The 27,249-nt window shown below is 38.3% G+C and overlaps 1 protein-coding gene and 1 pseudogene across 8 annotated transcripts in view; both read right to left on the bottom strand.

The window, feature by feature from the left end:
* Nucleotides 1–27,249, bottom strand: part of TULP3 (TUB like protein 3) — a 68,359-nt gene that overhangs the window by 26,616 nt on the left and 14,494 nt on the right. For 5 of the 8 annotated variants that reach the window (XM_072766237.1, XM_025995407.2, XM_025995405.2 and 2 more), the window contains exon 2: nt 4,721–4,772. In XM_072766237.1, the coding sequence (XP_072622338.1) occupies nt 4,721–4,772 (52 nt within the window). Of the gene's footprint in view, nt 1–4,720; nt 4,773–5,882; nt 5,966–16,305; nt 16,469–27,249 lie in introns of those variants that run through there. The other 3 variants (XM_072766238.1, XM_072766241.1, XM_072766243.1) reach the window with 2 other exon arrangements.
* Nucleotides 22,820–24,279, bottom strand: LOC112917390 (dnaJ homolog subfamily A member 1 pseudogene; annotated as a pseudogene).

Genomic DNA, 27,249 nt, shown 5'->3' on the forward strand with positions numbered 1-27,249 from the left:
ATGATTCCATTCGATATGAGGTTTAAAAGCTATTTGTGCACTTTAACCTGGTGTACATTTACAGTATTGTGAATTCGATCTCAATAAAGTTGTTCAAAAACCTGTACAGGACAAAAAATAGCCACGTGTAAGTAATCTGTAAATCTAGGATTTTTTTTCTTTTTTTTTTTTAAGGTTTTATTTATTTGAGAAAAAGAGAGAGAGAGAGAGAGAGAGAGAGAGAGAGAGAAGTGGAGACACAGGCAGAGGGAGAAGCAGGCTCCATGCAGGGAGCCTGACGTGGGACTTGATCCTGAGTCTCCAAGATCACGCCCTGGGCTGAAGGTGGCGCTAAACTGCTGAGCCACCCAGGCTGCCCTTACCCAAGGATTTTTAAACATTAAATCCTAAGATTATACTGTCAGGGGAATAAAGACAATATGAAAGAAACTAACTTACTTAGTATTACAGAAACCTGGACGATGGTCTATGTGGAAATAAGGTAAGATAAAACTTGGAGCAGTTGTCACCTTGTGTGTCTAGTACCATCCAAGGCAGGGAGCAGTTTGGTCAGATACTCACCTAGCTCATTCCGTCCACAGGTGTATCCCTTTAGTAGAGGTGAATTAATTATACAATCACATAGTGATAGTTACCATAAATATCATTTTACAAACTCCACTTGCTCTGATTTCAAGCTCACCAGGCCACTTTTCTCATTGTAAACTTCCCACAGACTTATCTGATAGGATTGTCATGATCAGCTGATTCTGGTATATAGTTCATCAGAAATTAGCAAATTAATCCCCTGGTTAGATTCCTCACTCATGATATTGGTTAGTACAAGCCAGTCCTCATGAAACTTACAAATTTTGGCTGCTCTTAGCAAACTATTTCTCATCCTACAAAGTTCATGACCAATGACTCTCAACCACTGGGACATTCCCAAAATAGGACCCCTAAAAGATTAATCTACTGTACACTTGGGGCAGAGGTGGGCAGACTCAGGTTCCCTAGCCCTTCCCACCTCCCCTGACAATCACAGCCACTGTCATATCTGGGAGTGCACAGTCCTCCTCAGGTAGGTTGGTATGCCCTGGACTAGGAGCCTTCCACTAAGATCCTACCAGTCTCTGAGGTAGGATCTTACCCCAGATTGAGCAGCAACCCTAGACTTCTTCAGTGTACCCCCATCTCAACTCGAACTTCCATACTCTCAGATCCTCACATTCTATTATGTTATCCAGTCTGACCTCATGCACAGAGTTTAAGAATCTTACCTAAAATCACACAGCTAACTGGGGCACCTGAGTGGCCCAATGGTTGAGTGCTACCTTCAGCTCAGGTTGTGATCCTGGGATCCTGGGATCGAGTCCTTGCATCAGGCTCCCCACAGGGACCCTGCTTTTCCCTCTGCCTATGTCTCTGCCTCTCTGTCTCTCATGAATAAATAAATAAAATCTTAAAAAAAATCATACAGCTAAGTATTGGCAGAGTAAAAATCGGAACCAAAGTCTTTAGATTCTCAGCCCAATATGTTATTCATTCTGTTAGTGCTGCCTTTGTTACAGACCATTTGAAAGCTCAGCTTGCATTTGTGGAAATTCCCTTACATCCTGCTGAGCAACCTTCTTTTGCCCAAGGCAGCACCTTAGGCCCTTACAGTATTCTCATAGGCTATTTAACACCAATATTTATACATCAGGTCTGAAGGTTTTTTTGAATTTTAAAGAATTCCTATAAAATGTTTATCTTTGTATTCATTGACTATCTCTGCAAAGATATGTTAGAAGTCAGTGACAGTCTCTGGGGGCTCCTGGGGGCTCAGTCAGATAAACATCTGACTCTTGGTTTTGCCTCAGGTCATGATCTCAGGGTCACGGGAACAAGCCCCATGCTGGGCTCTTGCACTCTGCGTGGAGCCTGCTTAAGATTCCCTCCCTCTTCCTCTGCCCCATCTCACACACACACACACACACACACACACACACACACACACACACACGAAAAGAATAAAAAGTCAATGACAGTCTTCAGTAAAGAACTAAGCTAAGTAGAGAGGGAGAGACTTCATGAAATATCTTTTCAGTATTATTGGAATCCTTCCCATATGCTTTTATTGTGCATATAAAAACATAATTTTTTTAAAAGTTGTGCCATAAAAAAAGGCTGACAAAATCCCAACCTGTATACCATACACATATCACATGAAGCATTCTTACTGAAAAGAATAAAAATTAGAGGGACACCTGGGTGGCTCAGCGGCTAAACGTCTGCCTTTGGCTCAGGACGTGATCCCAGGTCTGGGGATTCAGTTCCGCATCCAGCTCCCTGTGAGGAGCCTACTTCTCCCTCAGCCTATGTCTCTGCCTCTCTCTGTGTGTCTCTCATGAATAAATAAAATCTTAAAAAAAAAAAAAAAAAGAATAAAAATTAGAAAATATCTGGGCCACCTTTTATTTTACTGTTTTCCAGTGTTAGAAAGGATTTTTTATTTCACACCCTTCCCCTGACAACTCTACAGATGATGTGCACAGAATGCTAGGTGGTTATCTGCTTAGAAGCAGCCCATCCCATGAAGGAGAATGCTGAGACAGCCACCTGTGATTCCTTAGAAATTTGTTACTATCTTCCTACGAAGCTATGAAAAACTAGATATGTTTAAAATGGCCTTCAGTCTCTTTATAAAGATTTTATTTATTTAGAGAGAGAGAGTGCAGCAGGGGGAAGAAAGGGCAGAGGTAGAAGGAGAGAGATTCTCAAGCAGTGCTGAGCACTAGCTCTAAACCCACTGGATCTCACAACCCTGAGATCATGATAGAGCTGAAATCAAGAGCTGGATGCTCAACCCACTGAGCCACCTAGGGACCCCTCCCTCAGTCTCTTTAAAGAAAGAGGGTTTGAGGTAGGCTACAGCTGCTATATTAACCTCAGCAGTGGTTTCAAGGAAGTCTATCCATAAAAACTGCTACAGCCAGGCTACCTCCAGGAACAGGTCACCCACACCAGGGTCTTTGGAGCCCAAGAACCCTAAGCCAGTAAGTGGATTTCACCAACACAGGTGTTGAGCTGGTGGGGCCACCAGGCCCTCCCTGAGTGAAAAGTGGGCTCTGTATCCCCAGCTGTGCAGGCATTCCCATGGGGGCCAGAGGACAGGCAAGCTCTGTCGCATGGGTCACCTGGGCACAAGGAGAGCCTGGGGCAACTGGGGTCCAGAGGGGCGGGCCCAGAGGTCCTTGTCTGTATTGGCCAGCACTCTGGGGCCCTGGCAGGGGAGTAGGGGAGGGCTGGAGAAGCTGTGCTTGTCATGTGCCCTGCTGGGTGGTTCTGGACTGGCCAGTGGCCATTGTGTTGTTACTTAGACCTTGAAGCCAACTGAGCTAGGCAGCTGGATCCACAGCTGGGCTGCCCTGTCCAAGTGCTGGGACTACTCCTCTCTGTGCACTTCAGGAAGCAGCACGTGAAGAGGGCCAGGGGCCTGAACAGGACTACGGAGGCCATCACCACCATCCAGAAGCCAGAGGTCTCCTATGTGGCAGAGACTTGCATATAGGGAATCCCTAAAGACAATCAGGCAATGCCCCCCTTCCAGGAGGAGCAGGTGAGGAGGCTGGACCCCACCAGCTGGTGACTGGAGTGGTAGTGAAACATGATGACAGTCCCTTTATTAGCTCCATCGTCACAAAATACTTAAAAGGTGCCAGGCGAGAGCGGCCATACATAAGCAGAGCGCCAGAAGAGTTCTGGGGCCCTGGGGCGGGGGGCGGGGGGCATGGCATTCCAACCTGCCAGGACTGTGCTACAGAGTGTGGCCCTGCACGCAGCACAAAGACCTCTCCCACTTTTTAAGGATTCTACATTTAAAGTAGCTTTTTACACTAGAAGTTCCATTATTAATTCCAACATTAACATTAAACAAAATAAAACTTTAGAGATACGTTTAATCACCTACAGAGTCTAGACACTTTGGTCATGATTCTATGTAGGGAGACTACAACTACAGAATGTCCTAAGAAGGCATTCATATGAAAATGCTAATATGAAAGCAATAGATGTTGGTTATAGGTTCTAAGCTAACAATGATGATCATAGCAAATAATGATGTACAACTGTTTATTTATTACTTCATTCATTTAAATGTCTAGTGAAAGATTAGCCTGACCCTGTGCTAGGAACTTCTGATATAATGGTCATCATAAACAGACTAAGCTCCTGTTCTCATGGAGTTTAGCCTAGTGGAGGAAACAAACATATATCTAATCACTGAAAAAAAGAATTCATATGTAACTGAAAATTGGGACCAGTATTGTATAGAAAATTGTATCGTAAGCAGCTGAGGTTTTTAAGCAGCCCTGCAAGCATGTTCAGATCTGCATTTTAGAATAAGAAACACATCTTGTACTTAAATGAAATTACAGTGCAGAGAGGTATGTAAGGTAGCAGGACTAAATTACTACAGTGTTAACATTCTTCCAATTCTTAGGAAAAGTGCCAAGGAATTTTCAGTGATTATAAATCCAAGGCCAGTTTTATGGCTGTGATCCCGAAAACACTTTGGTCTTGCCCAGGGCCTTGGTTTAGCAAATACTACCTCCAGACACTACTTAGTAACATCAGAGCCTTTTCCTTTCCTGTCATCTTTCCATGACCTCGCCAATACTTCAGAGTCAAGACTATCTCCATCATGGTCAGTATAGCTGTCCACTTATTTCCAAACAGGAGAGACTCCTGATTTACTCACCTGATTATCTAGTTTCAGCTGTCGAAGTTTCATGGTCTCATCTTCAAAGGCACTGTTTAAAAAAAAAATGGAGGAAAAAGCATGTAAAGAAAAAATTCTATTAAAATTATGTCAATTTCATCTCTTCCATGTATCTACTCCTTTGGACTGTTAGGAACCAGTTGATTCTGCCTTAGGGAAAGCATCAGTTTCTAGATGTTACCCACACTGACCGCAGGACGACTTGCCATCCTTAATGTCACACTTAGTTCACAGAGGACCTCAGGAGACTGAAATACCCAAAGAGTAAAAAAAGAAAAAAAGAAAAAGAAAAAGAAAGAAAAAAAAAAAAGAAAAAGAAAAAGAAAGAAAAAGAAAAAGAAAAAAAAGAAAAAGAAAAAGAAAAAGAAAAAGAAAAAAGGAGGCAGCCTAGGTGGCCCAGTGGTTTAGCGCTGCTTTCATCCCAGGGCTTGATCCTGGAGACCCAGGATCGAGTCCCACGTCAGGCTCCCTGCATGGAGCCTGCTTCTCCCTCTGCCTATGTCTCTGCCTCTCTCTCTTTCCCTCCCCCCCACCCCGTGTCTCTCTTGAATAAATAAATAAAATCTTAAAAAAAAAAAAAAGATGTACTGTGTTGCCTGGGTGGCTTAGTCAGTTAAGCATTCAACACCTGATTTTGGCTCAGGTCATGATCTCAGGGTTGTGGAATAGAGCCCCACGTGGGGCTCTGCACTGGGCATGGAGCCTGCTCAAGATTCTCTCTCCCTCTCCCTCTGCTCTCTCAAATAAATAAATAAATCTTAAAAAAAAAAATAAAGATGTAGAGCACAGACTCCCATGCATGCAGGAATTTTTAAAAACCATATGTCAAGTAGTTATTATGGGCCAGGCACATGCATATTCTATTTATTCCTCAAAACAATGCTATGGATTAGGTACTATTAGTTTTCCCACTTTGAAGATGGGGAAAGAGACTCAGAAGGCCATGCATAAGGTTAAACAGCAGAAACAGACCCTAATCCAGGGCTCTTTTCAGAGTCTAAACTCCACCTAAAAATCAAATGTTTTTCTTCTTTTTTGGAGCTAGTTCTAGGAAAGAGAGATGAGACTATAATCGGGCTCAGGGCCGACTGTCCCCAGATATATGGAAGTGGTACACTGATAATTCTGAAGTAAAGCTTACTTGAGAAACAGCCAATGCAAGCACATTCTGACCCTCTTCTGTCCCCCTGAAAGCAGGAAATAAATTTTCCATGTGAAAGGTGCCCTCCCTGTACCAAGAAGTAAAAAAACACGCTTATTACCAGAGACAGAGAATTCAAGACCTAGACTAAGTCGATGTATACAAACTCTGTTTAATTTTTTCACTAATTAGTACCCAAGACTAACTTTGTCTTGTCAGTTCTTCACAAATTTATTGTTTCTTTTTCTAAAAGGTATATAAACTACCTGCTTTGGTCATTTCTTAGGTCCCATATCTATGAGACCTCTATATGTACAAAATTAATTTTTTTTAAGAGACACATTTTAAAAAAAAGATTTATTTATTTATTCATGAGAGACAGACTGAGAGAGAGGCAGAGACACAGGCAGAGGGAGAAGCAGGCTCCTTGCAGGAAGCCTGATGCGGAAATCGATCCCAGGACTCCGGGATCACGACCTGAGCCAAAGGCAGGCACATAACCACTGAACCACTCAGGAGTCCCCAAAATTAATTTTTCTCCTGTTAATCTGTCTTGTGTCGATTTAATTATTAGACCAGCTGAAAGAACCTGGGAGGGTAAAATGGGCAGGGTAAAAATCTTCCCCACAACAACTGTGTATAGCATCTTACTATAGCCCACTGATTTCCTTAAGATCTAGGCAAGTCATTTAACTTTCAAGTTTGTCATTAATAAAACATGATGCCACTCATGCAAGGAGACTATAAATATGGATGAACAGATAAGACTTAACACCACTAGGAGACAGATTTGTTGGAGAGAAGAAAACAACAATGACAAAAATGGAATCTAATTACTGTCTCCAAATCCTTTTGAACTTTTCAAAAACTCTCTCTGAAGCCTTTTCTATTTTTGAAATTTTTCTAATTTAAGATTTTGTTTTGCAACTCAGCATTCTTGGAAAGAGTAGAGTATGAAACAAGGCAGAAATGGTTCTTATTATTATTTATAATAATAGTAATTATTATTTGTATTATACATTTTTACTGGAGCTTATTGTCAAGAAACTACAAATACAAGGTCCTATTTAAGAAGACAAATTCTATGGCTATAAAAGGAAGCATGGCTTTTCCTGTATTGATGTAAATACTAAAGCATCTTATCCATGGCTTAATGGTTCACCACTACCTTCACATATTTTAGAAGGTGTTATGCATTTTATTTTTTAATTTAAACAAATTTTTAAAGATTTTGAGAGAGAGAGAAAATGAACAATGGGGGAGGGGCAGAGGAAGAGAAAGAGAGAACCAGACACCCTGCTGAACATGAAGCCCAACATGGGGCTGGATCCCAGGACCCACAGATTGTGCCCCTGAGCAGAAGGCAGACAGACCTGTAACTGACTGAGCCACCCAGGCACCCAGGTGTTACACATTTTAACAATGCATAGCAACTTGGAATTTGCATACTATCTCCAAGATTCCTCCTGCCTACTAATCTGTAAGCAGATTTAATAACCCCCTAGATATAGATAAGATGACATTCTGGTTCTCTGACAGTTCCCCTCTATTAACTTCCTTATCAACTATATGCTTTTTAAAAAACCTAAGTATTCAAATAAATCATCTCTTTTTTCCCAATTCAAAAGAGGGACAAATGGGGTCCCTGGGTGGCTCAGTTGGTTAAGCATCTGACTCATCTCAGCTCAAGGTCGTGAGCTTGAGCCCTGCACTGGGCTCTGCTCTGGGCGTGGAGCCTACTTAAAGAAGAGAAAAAGGGAAAGAAAAACAGATAAACAAAAATGTTGGATATGATATACTCAGGCCTTGACTTCATGCGCTCTTAACATATTTCCTAGATATATTCCTGTTTTCCTTAGTGTTTTTAACCCTCATTCACATATTTTTAAATCTTAGCTTTATGAATACAGTGCTAGAATAGCACTCTTGATTTCAGCTCAGGTCATGATCTCAAGGGTTTGTGAGATCCTGTGAGCCTGCATCAGGCTCTGCACTCAGAGCCTGCTGAGTCTGCTGGGAGTCTGCTTGAAAATGCTCTCTCCTTCTCTCCCCTGTGTCCCTCCCCCCACTCTGTCTCTCTAAAGTAAATAAATAAATCTTTTTAAAAAAACCACTAAGACAAAAAATTATTATTTTAAATATATATAGGAAAAAACTGCGAATATACAGGAACAAGTAACATGGTATAAAAATGCACTTACATACTACTACTAACAGCTACTGCTATGAGTCCTGCTTTTTCTCTACCTCATTTTGCTCTCAACACTAAACCAGAATTGCAAAATCTCCTGACATGTTAAAGAAATCATCCTATCCCACCCGCCCCCCCAGCCCACCCTTACACACACACATACACACATGCACACAATGCTAAAACCTCCTCAATCACGGTAAATTTTGATTTGGAGAGAAGAAATTGAAGAACAAATGAAGTCCTCAAACATTTCTCTTAAGGCCTCTAATAGTGAGGAAACCAGGTGTATCTTCAATAACCATCTTGACACCACTAATTCCTTTCATCAAGCCTGGGCAAGCTGAACAGACAATTCAAATAAACAGGTTTTGTTTCAGCCTGAACAAAAGAGGCACTAAAAATATGCTATAATTGTAACATTTAGATACTTCTTATACATCAAAAGCTACACTTTCTTTGAGCGCTAGTTCTAAATTATAATTTAGGAGAAATAACATTTTATACACTTACATTAATCTGAACTGAATTTCTAGTCTAACCTCAAATATGATCTTACTAAACTTGCATTTTTTTCTTTTAATATTCTTCCCTTCCTTTCAAATCAAGTTGTTTACTAGCAAGTTTAACCAAGCCTGGTTAGTAAATCAACACAAAACAGAAAGAATTCCTACAGAGTAAAAGAGATGGAATTACTGTATCCCATTTTTCTCATGGAAAATTTCCTATTACTTGATACAAATAGGGAAAATTCTAAACATACATCTTAGTAAAACACAGATCCAGCATTTGAGTATGGGATATAATTATGCCCATAGAACACCATTCTCTTGAACTACTTCCCATTATATATATGTGCATTATATATATTATATATAATGCAATGCTCACCACAATAAGTGTAGTCATCATATCTATCACCACAGTACATTATTACAACATTATTGACTATATTCTCTATGCTATACTTTTATCCTCATGACTTATTTTATAACTGGAAGTTTGTATCTGTTAATGCTCTTCACCTATTCACTCTATTATTTCTTTAATTGAAAGGATTTTTAAAAAGATTTATTTATTCGTGAGAGACACACAGAGAGCGAGGCAGAGACACAGGCAGAATTCGGAGAAGCAGGCTACCTGCGGGGAGCCTGATATGGGACTTGATCCTGGGACTCTGGGATCACGCCCTGAACCAAAGGCAGATGCTCAACCCTTGAGCCACCCAGGTGCCCCTGAAAGGATTTTTGAGGTAACATACGTGTTGCAAGAAGATTGCTGGTGCTAAATCCTTTATGTATGTTTTTTTTCTTTCTAGTGTTTTCCTTCATTGACTATAAAAAATAATGCATACTCATTTTGTAACTTTTGAAAAAATTCATAAGGAAAATGAAAGTCTTTTCATAATCCTACCATCTCGAGATATAATCCCTGCTAACAAGGAAACAAACATCTTTACAAATATTTCTATAAATTTGTATATATTTGAAATATTTATGATTTTTGTATCACTTTAAGATTATAACATAAGCATCTTTTATGTTATTATATAGGTTTTTGAAATATAATATTAAATGGCTATGTAATAGTCTATCACATGGACATTACATAAACTCTTCTTTTTAATTGTGGTAAAAACATGTACTATAAAATGTAACATCTTAACCATTTTTAAGTGGACAGTTCAGTCGTGTTAAGTACACTTATATTGTTGTTTGCATACAAATTGTTATAGCAGCATTATTCACAAGAGCCCTAAAGTAGAAACACGTCAAGTGCCCATCAACTAATGAACAGGTAAACAAAATCTGGTTTATCTATAATGTGGGATATTATTCAGCCATAAAAAGGAGTAGATATTGAAACATGGGAGAACCTGGCAAACATTACGCTACATGAAAGAAGCCAATCAACAAAAGACCACATATTATATGATTCCGTTTTCATAAAATGTCCAGAATAGGCAAATTTACAAAGGCAGAAAGTAGATTAGTGATTGCTTAGGGCCTTGGGGGGATAAAAGCTGGGAGATGATAGCCAAAGGGCATGGGATAGCTTTCTGAAGTGATGAAAATGTCCTAAAATTAACTGTGGTGATGGATGCACACTTCTGTGAATATACTAATAACCAGTGAAGTGTGTATACTTTAAATGGATGTATTGTATGGTATATGAATTATATTTCAATAAAGCTGTTATTATTTTTAAAATTCATGAGTCTATACTAATTCTCAATAAATACAGCACAACAAAGATCTTCTTTACAGAATAATGCCAACTAATATAGGATGAATAATGGAAGTAGAATATGACTTTATAACCACCATATTAATAATTGACTCTTGAAAGAAACATTGATGGATCCTATAACCATTGAGTGAAGCAGGATATTCAACACAATCTCAAGTATCTCCCCACAGATTACATTAATTACAAAGAGGAAAAGGTAACATTGCAATGAGGAAATCTGGCAGACATCACCTTAACCAAATGAAGGGAATATAGCAACTCTGATGGGACAGACTGACATCTGGTATTCCCCGATGTGATGTACCGAGAAGAATATATTGCATACAATATAATGTATGCAACATTCCTGCCAATAATGTTTGTCCTGTATCTATTCAAGAGGAAACAAACCAAATGGAGGGAAATTCTGCGAGATGACTCTCAGGATTCTTCAAAAACATCCTTACCAAGACAGTTGAAAAAAATAGTTCTAGGTTAAAGTGAGGAGATTTAAGAGATTTCTGGCAAGAAAATATAACACATAATCCTTGTATTATGGATCAAAACGTACACACAGTAAGCACTATTATGGGTGCACTAAGGATATCTGACTATAAGTAGCACATTAGCACTTAAGGGTATTAGTACATTAATGTGACGTGTTCCACATGTGAAAATAGTATTATGATCATGTAGGAGTGTGAATAAGGTAGAAATGATGACGGAACAGGGTGGTATGGATGGGGGAGCCACGCTTCTCTGAGTATCCGTAAGTCCATAATGATATAGATGAATGAATGAATGAATGATTACATGATGAAGAAGGTATGGTTCTTCCTTACAAAAAAAATTTTTTCAATTAAAAAAGATAAAAGGAGGGATTCCTGGGTGGCTCAGTGGTTTAGCACTTGCCTTTGGCCCATGGCATGATCCTGGAGTCCTGGGATCGAATCCCCCATCAGGCTCCCTGCATGAGCCTGCTTCTCCCTCTGCCTATGTCTCTGCCTCTCTTTCTCTCTCTCTCTCTCTCTCTCTCTCTCTGTCTCTCATGAATAAATAAATAAAATCTTTAAAAAAAAAAGATAAAAGGAATGATGGAAATAGTCACCAAAGGCAAACACCACAATAATAATTGTCACAGGCAAAATAATAGTAATAATAATAATTAAAAAAATAATTGTCACAGGCAAGAATCATCAATGGATGCTAAAATTAGTGGGTGAAAGTATGCTGACAAACAGGTATTTACATAGTCTCAAAGTATCTGCCCACAAGATAATTACTGATTGCAAAGGGAAAAATAGTAACTTTAGAGGGGAGAAACCTGGAAGACAGCACCGTAACTAAGCGATTAAGATTAACACCACCAGTAAGAAAACACAGCATCATCGTACTCCTCCTGATATGATGTGCTGAGAAAGGCACAGCATCATGTTGGTGGTATTCCTGCCAAAAAATGCTTCTTAATTTAATCATGAGGAAACACCACAGGAACCCAAACTGAGAAACATGCTACAAAATAAATGGCCAGTATTCTTCAAAAGTGTGAAGATCAGAAGGGATGAAGGGGATGGGAGGTACAGGCTTCCAGTTAGGAGATGAAAGGTACAGCCTAGGAAATGTAGCCAACGATGCTCTAATAGCCTTGTATGGTAAGAGATGGTAGCTACACTTGCTGTGACCACACCACAGAGTTGTTGAATCACTATGCTGTACACCTGAAACTAATGTAACACTGTGTGTCACCTATACTTTGATTTTTAAAAAAGCCTCAAGATCAGGAAAGGCAAAGAAAGACTGATACACTATGCAGGTTGGAGAAGACTAATGAGACGTGACATCTAAGTAGACTATGGGATCCTGGATTTGGATCCCAAACTATTACGAGACATTAGTGGGAGAAGTGGCAAAACTCCAAAAAGACCTGTGGATTAGTTACTGGTACTGAATCAGTATTAATGTCCCGGTTTTTGTAACTTACTATGATTATGTAAGATATTAACATTAGGAGAAACTTTTAGTCAAGGAACTCTCTTACATTTTTATAACCTTTTTGTAAGTCTAATTTAAAAGATTGTTTAAAGTGAGATAACAGGCACCTTGGTGGCTCAGTTGGTTAAGCATCTGCTTTCAGCCCAGGTCATGATCCCAGAGACCTGGGATCGAGCCCCACATCAGGATCCCTACTTAATAGGGAGTCTGCTTCTCCCTCTGCTTGTCCCTGTCCCTGCTCATGCTCGCTCTCTCCAGCTCACACACTCTCTCTAAAATAAAGTCATAAAAAGCAATACTTAGGTTATCAACTTACTTTTCTGTTTTTTTTTTTAAGATTTTATTTATTTATTCACGAGAGACACAGGAATACATTTTTCTAACACATAATCCATGGCTGCTATATAGTCAGGGGAGTGCTTCTTGCAGCCTCCTACACGGTGCCAGATAATAAGGATGCTGTAATCAGCACTTAACTGCAATTTGGCCAGTGATGCAGGAGGCTAAACAGGCTCCTTCTGTGGCACTGGAAGGAATAAACACCTTCCTTGCCAGGAGCGCAGCAGGCTAAGACATGCAAATCTGAAGGCTGTGAGCAGCCCATGGCTTTTCTAATAGTAACTTGAGTGAGCACTTCCTTAGCTTATGATAATATTACTTCATAGCAACACAAATGATATTTTTCAGTCTCAGGAGTTAGTGAAGATAAGAGAAGGAAAGGCTGACCCTACTTTATTTAAATAAATGCAATAAATGCCAAAGGGTATTGATAAAGGGTAAAACTTAGAAGGTGATTTCATTCATTTTAGTTAGGGGAATTCATAATTGTAAGTCTTTAGTCATTAGCTGCCTGTATGAAGTTAAAATAAAAACACTTTATGAAAATCTGGCTCAACTCAATCAGAAACAAATGTACTATGTGTGATAAGGAATTACTAAAAAGATGCTATTTCAGGAAAGATGCAGGAAAAAAAGGTTTAGTAACTGAAGACAAGTAACTACATAAAGCTATATAATTTTTTAATTCTTAAATCATCAGTTATTCATACTTAAAGATTTGACTCCCATTTCTGGGAGAAAAAACTGTAGATTTGATTATGCCTTTTACTTAGATATACAAACTAAAAATCAATAAAATCAACAGATTTTGAACTTCATTAAAAAAACTCACAGTGGGCGGCCCGGGTGGCTCAGCGGTTTAGCACCGCCTTCAGTCCAGGGTGTGATCCTAGTGACCCAGGATCGAGTCCCACATCAGGCTCCCTGCATGGAGCCTGCTTCTCCCTCTGCCTGTGTCTCTGCCTCTCTCTCTCTCTGTCTCTCTCATGAATAAATAAATATAAAATCTTAAAAAAAATAATGAGACTACATCAAACTAAAAAGTTTCTGCACAGCAAAATAAACAATAAACAGAATAAAAAGGTAACCTATTGAATGGGAGGAAGTATTTGCAAATTATGTATCTGATAAGGGGTTAAAATCCAAAATATACAAAAACAAAAAAAAATCCAAAATATATAAAGAACTCATACAATTCAATAGCAAAAAATCCCGACAACCGAATTTGAAAATAGGCAAAAGATCTGAATAGACATTTCTTCCAAAGTGAGACAGATGGCTAACAGATACATTAAAAAGTGCTCAATATCACTGATCATTAGCAAAATGCTAATCAACACCACAGTGAGACACTGCCTCACACCTGTCAGAATGGCTAGTATCAAAAAGACAAGAAACAAGTGGTAATGAGGATGTGGAGAAAAGAGAACCCTTAAAAAAAAAAAAAAAGAAAAGAGAACCATTGTTCACTGTTGGTGAGATTGTAAACTGGTGCAGCCACTGTGGAAAACAGTATGGAGGTTCCTCAAAAAAATTAAAAATAGAGCTTCCATATGATCCAGCAATTCCATTTTGGGGTGTTTATCTGAAGAAAATGAAAACCCTAACTTGAAAAAATATATGCACCCCCATGTTCACTGCAGTATCATTTATAATATCCAAACATGGAAGCAACCTAAGTCTCCATCAATGGATGAACAGATAAAGATGTAATGTGGAATATTATTTAGCCATGAAAAGAATGGAATCTTCCCATTTGGGACACCATAGATGAATCTTGAAGGCATTATGCTAAGTGAAATAAATCAGAGAAAAGGCAAATACTGTATTATCTCATTTATCTGTGGAATCTAAAACAAAAGCAAAAACCAAGCTCATAGATATAGAGAACAGACGGGTGGTTGCCAGAGACAGGTGGAGGCTAGGCAAAATGGGTGAAGGGAGTCAAAAGGTTATAAAGTAAATAAGTCATAAAATAAGTAAGTCATGGAGATATAATGTATAGCTAATAATAAAGTATTGGATATTTGAAAGTTGCTAAGAGATCTTTAAAGCTTTCATTGAAAGAAAAAAACCAAATTTTGTAATGATATATGATTACTGTGGTGATCATTTCACAAGATATGAGTGTCAATATAATGTTAAACCAATGCAAGCTATATATATTTAGCCTTTACAAACTATAATGATGGAAAATCTCCAACATATTAAATGTTAAATATATCTCCAATGTGTTCCGTGCACATACTTCAGGCCTTTTATAAATATTTGGAAATAAAGATCTAAGAGCAGGCTTGCCTCAAAAATATTCACAGTAAATAAGCATGTAATTTAGAGAGGTGCCTGGCTGGCTCAGTCAGAAGAGCATGTGACTCTTGATCTCAGGGTCATGAGTTCAAGCCCCGTATTGGTTTGTAGAGAGTCTTAAATAAATAAAAAGATGTTTTAAAAAGCATGTAAGTTGAAGAATAAAACATCATGTGAATTAGGTTTCAGTCTTCTCCCTAGAGGGCCCAAGGGCCACAAAGCTCTTTTTTCCTCAGGTGAGATAACAGTTTGAGAAGCAAATTCTCATCCTCCTCTACAACTGTACTCATAAAAATACATATGCTCTTTCTCTCTTCCTAACAGATGAAGATGTGAACTCTGATACTGGTGAATTGATTCTGGCCCCCATTCCCTTAGAATTACATTGAATACTGCTACTGTATCTTCAGCCTCTCCATCTCTAGTAGCTTCTTTCCTCATCTCAAAATCATTCTTTAAAAAGATACTTTCCTAGACCTTATCTATCTATAAAGCAAAGAACCAATCGCCACTTCCCACCATCATTAAATAACTTCAAAATAATCAACACTCGCTGTCACTATTTCAACTCTAACTCACTTCTCAACTCATTGCAGTCTGGCTCTATTCCCTTATTCTCCTGAAACTCTTCCTCTAATTGCCAAAAATAATAGTTTGTTTTCACTCTCTTCATTCCTGCTTGAGTTGCCTGAAGTACTTGACAAAACTAGCCACCACCTCCTTACTGAAACTCTCTCCTCCCTTGTTTTCCTGATAACTCCTTGGTTCTACTCTTACCTAGCTGCTCCCTTCATTAAATACAGTCAGCAAATGTTAAGCTTGTCCCACATACCAGGCACTGAGGTAGACACTAAGGATACAGGAATGAACAAGGAATTAGTTTAAGCCTTCACAGCTTTACTTTCAGTCTTCTTCCATTGACCATTATTGTAGTTTATACATGTTGATCTACAGACCCATCCTATGTCATGTACCTATTGCCATGACTGATAACCCCAAATCTTTATCTCTAGCAGCCACACTAGACTCAGCCCAAATATCTGGTTGACCCTGAATCAAGCATGAACTAGGCAGGCTCCAAGCAATTCTGATAAGACTAGGAATCAACCTGAGATTTCACCTGCTGCCTTCCAGCTCAGTTGCAGTTAAAGAAATCAAATAAGTGGGATGCCTGGGTGACTCAGCAGTTGAGTAGACGTCTGCCTCTGGCTCAGGGCATGATTCTGGAGTTCTGGGATCAAGTCCCACATTGGGCTCTCTGCAGTGAGCCTGTTTCTCCCTCTGCCTATGTCTCTGCCTATCTGTCTCTTATGAATAAATAAATAAAATCTTTAAAAAAAGAGAGAGATCAAATAAGTGATCTACCTTTAAAAAAACCAACAAAAAAGTCAATTGTCTTCATGGGAAAACAACAGAATCCAGAGCCTTTACAATGTATCATTCATAATGTTCAGAACACAATAAAAAATTATTCCATATCCAAAGAAACAGGAAAAACATGATATATCATCAGTAGAAAATATCCAATCTGAAAAACAGGGCAGAAAGATGTTTTTTAAAACACGAAAAGAGAGATTCAGGGACCTATGAGACAATATCAGAAAGTTTAATGTTCATATAATTGAAATAGTCATTGGACTTTTCTCAAGTTTGATAAAAGACATAAATTCACAGATTCAAAAGCTCATTGAACGCCAAGAATAACAAATGCCACATACACACACCCCTAAGTTCAATTCTCACTTTTTTTAAGAAAAAATCCTCAATTTCTCCATAATAATTTCCTCTGTTCTACTTTAACAGCACTTTGAACATTTCTAAATTATACTTATCCTGAATGTCCTGATGGTACATCTATATCATTTCCTATCCATTAGAGCAGTGACATTCAAAAACTGTTGACAGTGAAGGAGTAAGAACTTTATTATTCAATGTGATTTAGCACACATATGCACACATACACATGCACAGCTGATCTTTTAAAGTACTAAAAAAAGCTTTACAGAAAAAAAATCCAATATATTACAAACTCTCACAACACAATTTCTAATTCTTGTCAGTACCTCCATATATTTTTCCTTTTTCTCAAAATGAGTTTGTATTAATTTTTTAAATTATCATACAGTAAAATCAACTTTTTAAATGTACTACCAATTCAACACAAGCACAGATTTGCTGTGAACACTCCAAAAACTCATTTTGGCCTTTTTTTCCCAACTATTTTATTTATGTCTGTGTCTCCTTTAATGGACAAAATTCATATACGTATCATATCTTAATGGTTAAAGTGCCCTACCCCACTGGCAAGATGGACTTGTTCCCTTGTTAAATGTAGAACTTATCTTCTTTTATGTTACTATGGAACAGCAATGAGTATCTTTATTCTTCAAAGTGGAATTTTCAAGTCAAAAATTATAAATTATGCTATTATAAATCCTTACCTATAATTCTTCCAAATTGTTTTTCTCCAAAATAGAACTTTATATAAATTTATGTTGCTACCAGTAAGTTAATACCATATTTCTCTATGCTCTGGCCAATCTGGGATATTATCTCTGTTAGATTAATGATATAGTAAAGTAATTTAAGGGGCGCCTGTGTGGTGTAGTTGGTTAAGCACATGAATCTTGGTTTTGGCTCAGGTTCTGATTCACGTGAGATCAAGCCCTGAGTTGGACTCCACGCTGGGCATGGAGTCTGCTTGAGATTCTCTCTCCTCCCTCTGCCCCTCCTGTTTATGCTCACTCTCTCCTCTCTAAAATTTAAAAATCTTAAAAAAAAAGGAGCTTAAAATTGTTTAACTTACATGTTTTTAATTACTAAGGGAAAAGAATCTTTTACCATATAATGAATAATTACTCCACCTGATAGACATAACTGATCTACAACTGGAAACATCTGGATTCAAATCCAGAAAGTCATACAAGCAAAGATACAAAAGAAGTTAACTTGACTACCCTCTATGCCCACATACTCAAAGCTCATGATATCTAAAGTATAATGATCCTCACTCAGATTTTTAAAGTATATTTTTATTATGAGAAAATTAATTTACTTCTATTATAGAAAAATTTTAAAGTAAATAAAAATATACTACATAATAATAATGCATTATTTTTTCCAAGTCATATATCATAAACTTTTTCCTTCATTTTTGCAGAAATAGGAAAAAGAATTTCTATAAGCATAATTTTTATTGGCTGTATAATATTTTATCTATACTGATCTAGTCCCCTATTGTTGGATATTTATGTTGTTGCTAATTTATTTTTTTTATTTCATACTAGTTTATTTAGGGGTTCTATTTTCACTCCTCAGTGGATTTTATGGATTTCTCATATGCTTCTTCACTCATTAGTTCATCCAGTTCTGAAGAATTACCAAGCGTTATCTTGATCAGCCAACCATTTTCATAACAAGATTTGTTGGCAGGTCCTGGATTTTCCACAAGAGCTTCATTAATTTCAGTTACTGCTCCTGATAGGGGAGAATAGAGCTCACTAGCACTTTTCATACTTTCCAAAGCACCAAACTTACCTTGGTTGTTCAACTTTGTCCCAACTTTAGACAGACTACAGTAAACAACATTACAACATCTCCCAAAGCTTCCTGTGCAAAATTGCTGATTCCCACTGTTCCAATACCATTTTGTTATCCATTCATGTCTGTGTGCATCCAAATGGTCCCCACAGCACCCACCCTCCGCCGTCCCCAGAGCCACAGCAGGCAAAAGCCTAACGACAGAAATACAATAGTAATAAATACGTGTCATTCAGGCAAAAGGAAAGAAAAAGGTTCTACTATTTGCTAGGGAGAATGCTTAGGCCTTTATACATATAAATCTTATTCACTGTTCATCTGAACCATGTAAGGTTGCTACTATTTTATTTACTTTATGAGTGAAAAAGGGTGGCTTCAGGAGACTGAGCAACTTACTAAGCCAAGCTTAAAGTCACATAAATTAAAAAAACAAAGCAAAAAAAAAAAAAAAAAAAACCAAAGCCAAATTTTTATGCAAATATGTCAGACACCAAAAAGTCCCTGTTCTTTCCCTTTGTCACCCTGGTTCTCAAAAACAAGCACACATCAACAAAATATAGTTAAAAAAACACAAAAACAATTGATGTATAAAAGCCTGTGACATAATTCAAGATCCTTTCAAGATAAAAGAACTCAATAGAATAAAAATAGAAGGAAACTTCCTCCACATAATAAAAGCCATATATGAAAAGCCTACAGTAAACATATTACACAATGGTGAAAGATTGAAAGCATTTCCTCTAAGATCAGGAATAAGGCAAGGATGCCTCTTTTCAATACTTCTGTTCAACAGAATACTGAAAGTTCTAGCCAGAGCAACTAGGTAAGAAAAAGAAATAAAAGGTATCCAAACTATAAAGAAAGAAGTACAATTGTTTCTGTTTGCAGATGATATGATCTTACACATAGAATATTTTTTAAAAGATTTTATTTATTTATTCATGAGATACACACAGAGAAAGAGGCAGAGGAAAAAGCAGGCTCCATCCAGGGATCCCGATGTGAGACCTGATCCTGGGACCCAAGGATCACTCCTTGAGCTGAAGGCAGACACTCAGCCCCTAAGCCACCCAGGCATCCCGACAGAATATTCTAAAGACTTCATATACACACACACAAAAAAAACCCTGTTAGATTTAATAAATGAATTCAGCAAACTAGCAGGACACAAAGACACAAAACAACTACATTTCTATATACAATAAACAACCTGAAGAGGAATTTACTAAAATAATTCCATTTACAATATCATCAAAAAAATAAAATACTTAGCAATTAACTTAACCAAGGAGGTAAAAGACTTGTACAATGCACTGCTGAAAGAAATTAAAGCAGACAGAAATAAATGGAAACATACCCCATGTTCATGGATTAGAAGACTTAATATTGTTCAAATGTCAATTACCCAAAGCAATCACTACAGATTCAGTGTAAATCCCTGTCAAAATCCCAATGATGTTTTTTCCAGAAATAGGAAAACCCATCACAAATTCTTAAGGAAACTCACAGGCCCCATATAACCAAAACAATACTGAAAAAGAACTGGAGGACTCACATTTCCTGATTTCAAAACTTACTACACAAAGCTAATCAGTATGGTATTGCTATAAAGACATATGCTGGAGAAAAAAAAACCACACAAAGAACCCCCAAAACAGACAGATGTATGGACCAAAGGAATAGAACAGAGAGCCCAGAAATAAACCCTCAAATATATGATCAAATAATTTTTGACAAGGTGTCAAGACCATTCAATGTAGAAAGGATAGTCTTTCAACAAATGGTGCTGAGAAAACAATATCCACATGCAAAAAAAATGAATATTGGACCCTTACCTAACACCACATACAGATATTAACTAAAGAAGATCAAGAACCTAAATGTAAGACCTAAAACAAAACTCAGAGCAGGACAAAAATCTTCACAACACTGGACTTGGCAATGATTTCTTGGAATATGACACCGAAGACACAGGTAACAAAAAAAATAAACAAATAGACTTCATGAAAATTTTAAAATTTGTACATCAAAAGGGACTATCCACAGAATAAAAAAGCATCTTACAGAACAGGAGATAATATTTGCAAATTATATGTCTGATAAGGCATTTATATCCAAAAAAATATAGACAGAACTCCTAAAATACAACAATGATGACAACAAAACAGCCCAATTCAAATATGGGCAAGACATTTCTCCAAAGATATATAAATGGTGAATAAGCACATAAAAGATCTCCAACAGCACAGATCATTAGGGAAATTATATATATATATATATATATATATATATATATATATATATATATATATATTTTAACATTTTATTTATTTATTCATTCATGAGAGACACAGAGAGAGAGAGGCAGAGACTCAGGCAGAGAGAGAAGCAGGCTCCATGCAGGAAGCCCGATGTGGGACTAGATCCTGGGACCCCAGGATCATGCCATTAGGGAAATTCAAATCAAATCTATAAGGAGATACCACCACCCACACATTAGGAGAACTACTATCAAAAAACTAGAAAACAAATGTTGTCAAGGGTTTGGAAAAATTAGAATTGTGCACTGCTGGTAGAATTGTAAACTGGTGCAGCCAATGTAGAAAACTGCATGGACGTTCCTCAAAAAATTAAAAATTTAACTAACATATGATTCAGTAATTCCACTGCTGGGTATTTACCCCAAAGAACTCAAAAGCAATGTCTTGAAAAGATATTTGTACACTCATGTTCATAGCAGCATTATTTGCAATAGCTAAAATGTAGAAGCAACCCGTATGGCCATCAAATTTCAACATATAAGCAAAATGTGGCATATACAAAGAATGGAATATTACTCAGCCTTAATAAAGGAAGAAAATTTTGACACGTGCTACAATATGAATGAACCTTGAAGACATTATAGTAAGTGAAATAAGCCAGTTAGAAAAAGATGAATACTGCATGACTCCATTTATATCAAGTATTTAAAAATAGTCTAAATCATAGAATGGTGGTTGCCAGGGGCCGGGGGCTGAGGTGGGGGGTGATAATGATAAGTTACTGTTTAACAGGTAGAGTTTCAGTTTTACAAGGTGAGCAGAGTTCTGGGGATAGACAGTGGTGATAGCTGCACAACAATGTGAATATACTTAATACCACTGAACCGTACACTTCAAAATGGTTAATGATGAAGGAAGGAAGGAAGGAAGGAAGGAAGGAAGGAAGGAAGGAAGGAAGGAAGGAAGGAAGGAAGGAAGAAAAGGTTAATGGTAAATTTCACGTATATTTTGGGATGCCTGGGTGGCTCAGTGGTTGAGCATCTGCCTTTGGCTCAGGGTGTAATCCTGGTACCAGGATCGAGTCCCACATCAGGCTCCTTGCAAGGAACCTGCTTCTCCCTCTGTCTATGTCTCCGTCTCTGTGTGTGTGTGTCTCTCATTAATAAATAAAATGTTTTTAAAAATTCATATATATTTTAACACAATAAAAAAACTACACATAAAATTTGAGAAAATATAGGTTAATATTTTTATAACATGAACTCTAGAAAAGTCACAGCAGGGGCAACTGGGTGGCATAGTCAGTTAAGCCTCTGACTCTTAGTTTCAGCTCAGGTCATGATCACAGGGTCCTGATCTCAGAGTTGTGAGATCAAGCCCTGGATCAGCTCCTCACTGAGTGAGGAGTCCTGCTTAAAAAAAGATTCTCGGGATCCCAGGGTGGCGCAGCGGTTTGGCGCCTGCCTTTGGCCCAGGGCGCGATCCTGGAGACCCGGGATCGAATCCCACGTCGGGCTCCCGGTGCATGGAGCCTGCTTCTCCCTCTGCCTGTGTCTCTGCCTCTCTCTCTCTCTCTGTGACTATCATAAATAAAAAAAAAAATAAATAAAAAAAAGATTCTCTCTCCTTCTCCCTCTGCCCCTCCCCCTGTGCACATAGACTCTTGCTCTCGTGCTCTTTCAAACCAATAAATAAATTTTTAAAAAGAAAAGAAAAAGTCACAGCAAGACATAGAGCCCAGAAAGTATCAGGGAAACAAGTGATACATTTTATTACATAAAAATTTTAAACCTGCAGGACGCCTAGGGGCTCAGTGGTTGAGCATCTGCCTTTGGCTCAGGTTGTGATCCCAGGGTCCTGGGATCGAGTCCTGAATCAGGCTCCCTATAGGGCACCGGCTTCTCCCTCTGCCTGTGTCTCTGCCTCTTTCTCTGTGTCTCTCATGAATAAATAATGTCCTTTAAAAGGTTTTAAACCTGACTGTTAAAAATTAATAAATAAAAGCCAAAGACTACTGTAAAAAAAGAAAAAGTCAGGTATAACCAGCAACCACTCTTTAAAGTATCACTATTTTCTCATTTTTTTTTTTGAGCTTTTATATTTGAGTTTATTCTTCATTTAACTTTTAAAACACTACTATAGTTGAATATTAAAACAAAAACAATAGCAAGTAGTGAGCTATGATTATAGTCCTTCACTCATCCACTACTGCATATAAAATGCCAGCAGCAGTGTTATTCACCAACCCCATTAAGAAGTCTGACACTGAACACCACCCCTAGGATGATGTTCATCATCCTCATATGCTTCCCCATTGTAATGGCGCCGTCTTTCCTGATTGGGATCAAAGTCCACAAGTTCTACCTGGTCCATTTCATCAGTCTCTTCTACTTCCTTCCTCTCAGGTAGGAGTTTTTCCAGCAAAGAAAGTTTATCAGGAGAGAGAAAGCCGTTCTCGGGGAAGTTTACCTTAAATTCGATGATTAGGCGACCCTTCTCATATGGTCTACGATAAATTGGCATGCCTTCATTTAACACACACTTGATATCCCCATGCTTGACAATCTGACCTGGATGAGAGGTGATGACGATGGTTCGGTTGTCAAGAGTAGATATTGGCTTTTGAAAGCCACACAGGGCTTCAACCAGCTGTATATCCATACACATGAAAAGATCTTCTCCTCGTCGAGTAAAAACAGCATGGTCCTTCTGATCTAAAACAATGATAATATCTCCTGGTTCAAGTCCTGGTTCTTGGTCTCCCTCACCATGGAATGTTATCTTCTGGCCATCTTTCATGCCTTTGTCAATATGCACTTCTAGAATCTTCTTCTCTCGAACTATCTTCCTTCCGTTGCAGCTTTTACATCTATCTTTAGGACTGATCCGTTCCCCATGGCCCTGGCACTCCATGCACACAGACTGAATTTGCTGAACCATTCCAGGTCCTATCTGATGAATTCTTATTTGCATTCCAGTACCTCGGCAATTGGGACAACATTCGACTGCTCCTTTCTTACCACCTCGGCCTTCACATTTATCGCAAATCACATTCTTTTGCAGAGCTAGTTTTCTTGTTGCGCCATTATATAGATCTTCTAAGGTTACTGAGAGCTGATGTACAACATTTTTACCTCTCCGTTCTCTCTGCATCCTGCCTCCTCCTCCAAAAAACATATCAAAGATGTCCATGGGGGAGCCAAAACCACCACCAGCTCCACCTTCTTTAATTGCCTGTTCTCCTCCTTTGTCATATAATTCCCTTTTCTTTGCATCAGAGAGCACTTCATAAGCTTGAGAAATCTGTTTAAACTCCTCTCCTTCATTTGGATTCTTATCAGGGTGGTACTTCAAGGCCAGTTTTCTGTAAGCCTTTTTCAGTTCCTCCTGGGTGGCATTGGGTTTGACCCCCAAAACATCATAGTAAGTGGTTTCTTTCACCATTTTCTACAGCCGGTGAGAGGACCGAAGCCGGTGTGGGGGAGCGGGAAGGAGCGCGTTGCTGGGCGCAGCTCGGGCAGCCGCCGCTCCTCCGCGTCTCACTGAGCGTTCTGGAAAGTTCCTATTTTCTCATTTTTAAAATAATACTGTGTTTGTTCATTCAAACAATGCTCCACTAACACCACAATGACCATACAGCCCAGATTATTCAAAATAATCCTGATCCTTTCCACATCTTATTTTTAAAGAGAGTAAAAATCAATGGTTTTGTAGGATAATACAGTAGTAAAACCTCAGTCAAAAAACCTGGGTTCAAATTCTGATTCTGGCAATTCCTCGTTAAATCTTCAACAAGTCATCTACCTGAACATCTGTTGCCTCAATTATAAAATGTGGACAGCAGTATCTACCTCACAGAGTTGTTTGTTAAGTATTAGATAATTATACATGAAAGTATATGGAGACATAAGGAAAAGTGCTTTGGAAATTGCAAAGCACTGTGTGAATGTTAACTGCTACCTGCTAAAGCATCCCCTTTGTTCATTGTTCTTAAGGCAGGCCATGGGTCGGTACAATGAATTCACACTTGAACTCCAACAATAATTGAGCATGATGTAAAAAGGACCATAGTACCTTAGTGATAAAAAGGTAAGATGTCTACTGAGTTTGCTGAGACTAGTTTCCTAAGTAGTCTTAGTGAAATTCCGATGAAAGTAGCAAATATAGGGATCCCTGGGTGGCGCAGCGGTTTGGTGCTTGCCTTTGGTCCAGGGCGCGATCCTGGAGACCTGGGATCGAATCCCACGTCGGGCTCCCGGTGCGTGGAGCCTGCTTCTCCCTCTGCCTGTGTCTCTGCCTCTCTCTCTCTCTCTCTATGTGACTATCATAAATAAATAAAAATTAAAAAAAAAAAGAAAGTAGCAAATATAATTGGATGCTTGCAATGCCCTGTCAGAAACATATTAACATGGGTCATGGGTAAAATCTACCCAGAAAACATTTTGAGTGACATTCCCTCCCCCTGGGAGACTAGACAGGCATTTTCAATCTTGGGATAGCCTTTCCTTTTTCCTTGTTCCTCTGTTACCCATGTAATAATTAACATCTGGGGGGATAATGTAGAGAAAGGAAGTTTACAATTTCCTATATCCTATGATATGTGAGAAGCTTGCTAGGAAACCTATATAAGTGTCACCACTTGGTGATATTGACTCTCATTGACCAACAGCATTGTGCAGCTCTGCCAACTAGGAAATTACTAGAAAAGTAGAGGCCAGAGGAGGTAAAAAAAAAACAATGTCAACTGAAAGAAAATATTTACAAAACACATATCTTTTTTTAAAAAAAGATTTTATTTATTTATTCATGAGAGACACACAGAGAGAGAGAGGCAGAGACACAGGCAGAGGGAGAAGCAGACTCCATGAAGGAAGCCTGATGTGGGACTCAATCCCAGAACCCAGGGATCACGCCCTGAGCCAAAGGCAGACCCTCAACCGCTGAGCCACCCAGGCGTCCCTACATAACACATATCTAATAAAGAAGTCATATCCAAAATATACAGAGACCTCTTAAAACTCAACAATAAGAAAACAAGCCAATTAAAAAATAGTTAAATGATCTAAACAGACTCCGACACTAAAGAAGATATACAGATGGCAAGTAAGCATATGAAAAGACACTCCATATAATATGCCCTTAGAGAATGGCAAATTAAAAAAAACGAACAATAATAATTACCACTGCATACCTATTAGAAGGGCTAAAATCCAAAACACTGACATACTCCAAATGCTGACAAAGACATGAATAATAAGAAATCTCATTTATTGCTAGACGGAATGCAAAAATGGCACAGCAACTATGGAAGATAGCTTGGCAGGGTTGGTTTTTTTTTTAAGATTTTAAAAATTTCTTTGAGAGAGAGAGAGAGAGAGAAAGAGAGAGAGAACAGAGGGCACAGCAAAGGCAGAGGGAGAAGCAGACTCCCTGCTGAGCAGGGAGCCTAACTCAGGACTTGATCCCAGGCCCTGAAATGATGACCTGAGCCGAAGGCAGACGCTTAACTGACAGGGCCACCCAAGCACCCCTGTATTCCATATTTTTAAAGACCCTTTCACAATACAACTCCCTCTAAAAATTTTCCCTAGAAAATTTCCTCTAGAACTCCTTTGAAAAGCCTAAATTTCCCATATGGCTTCCAAATGAATGCACCTGAAATTTTAATACATTTATTCCCAATCACTGAGTCATAATATTTTGTCATATTGTGACATCCTTTACTTCCTCGTTTCCCACTGCCAAGGAATTTTACCATGTGTACCTATGAGATTGATAAACTACATATAAGCTATTTTCATCATTTTATATGCATATGATAAATATTTATAAATGGGAATATGGGTGTGAATTGATAAACTGCTAAAAAGACACAGATGAATCAGAGACCAGAAAAATCAATGAAAAGGGAACACAGAAGCATCTCCTCCCTACAAGTATCCACTCCCAAGTCCCTACTTTACCCACATCCCTGGAGTTGTTCAGCAGACATATACTTTAATAAATATCAGACCTTTACTAACACCAAGGAAAAGATTCCTTTCCCCCCAAATACAGTACCTCATCTTTGTTTCTTGAGACTTCGGTTTGTTTTTTCCTGATGAATTCTTTCAATGATCAACATTATTCTGAATTTCACCCCTTTCTATGGGATGTCAAATGACAAAATATCTCAGAGAGAAAAGGCATTTCAAGACTGCAATATATTTACAAGAACTCTCAATTTGAATTTAAAAACCAGTGAAATTTAGTTAAGTGAAGCAGGCCATGATGCTCATGACTCCTGGAAAGTTTCTTCTGGTGCTGACATGGACACCTAATGTAATTCTTCTCTTCAGAGCAGAGCGAATAATCATTCTTGTTTCCCACCTCAATTCTGTTTTATTTTTAAATAACACACCCTTCCTTGTGAATTGTTTTGTCCTATAAAGATTTTTTTTAAAAAAGCCACTAAGTTGACAGATAAAATAAATGGGAAGGACAAGAACAATTTACTTAAACATACAAA

This window comes from Vulpes vulpes, chromosome 8, assembly GCF_048418805.1.
Source record: "Vulpes vulpes isolate BD-2025 chromosome 8, VulVul3, whole genome shotgun sequence".
Lineage (NCBI taxonomy): Eukaryota > Metazoa > Chordata > Mammalia > Carnivora > Canidae > Vulpes > Vulpes vulpes.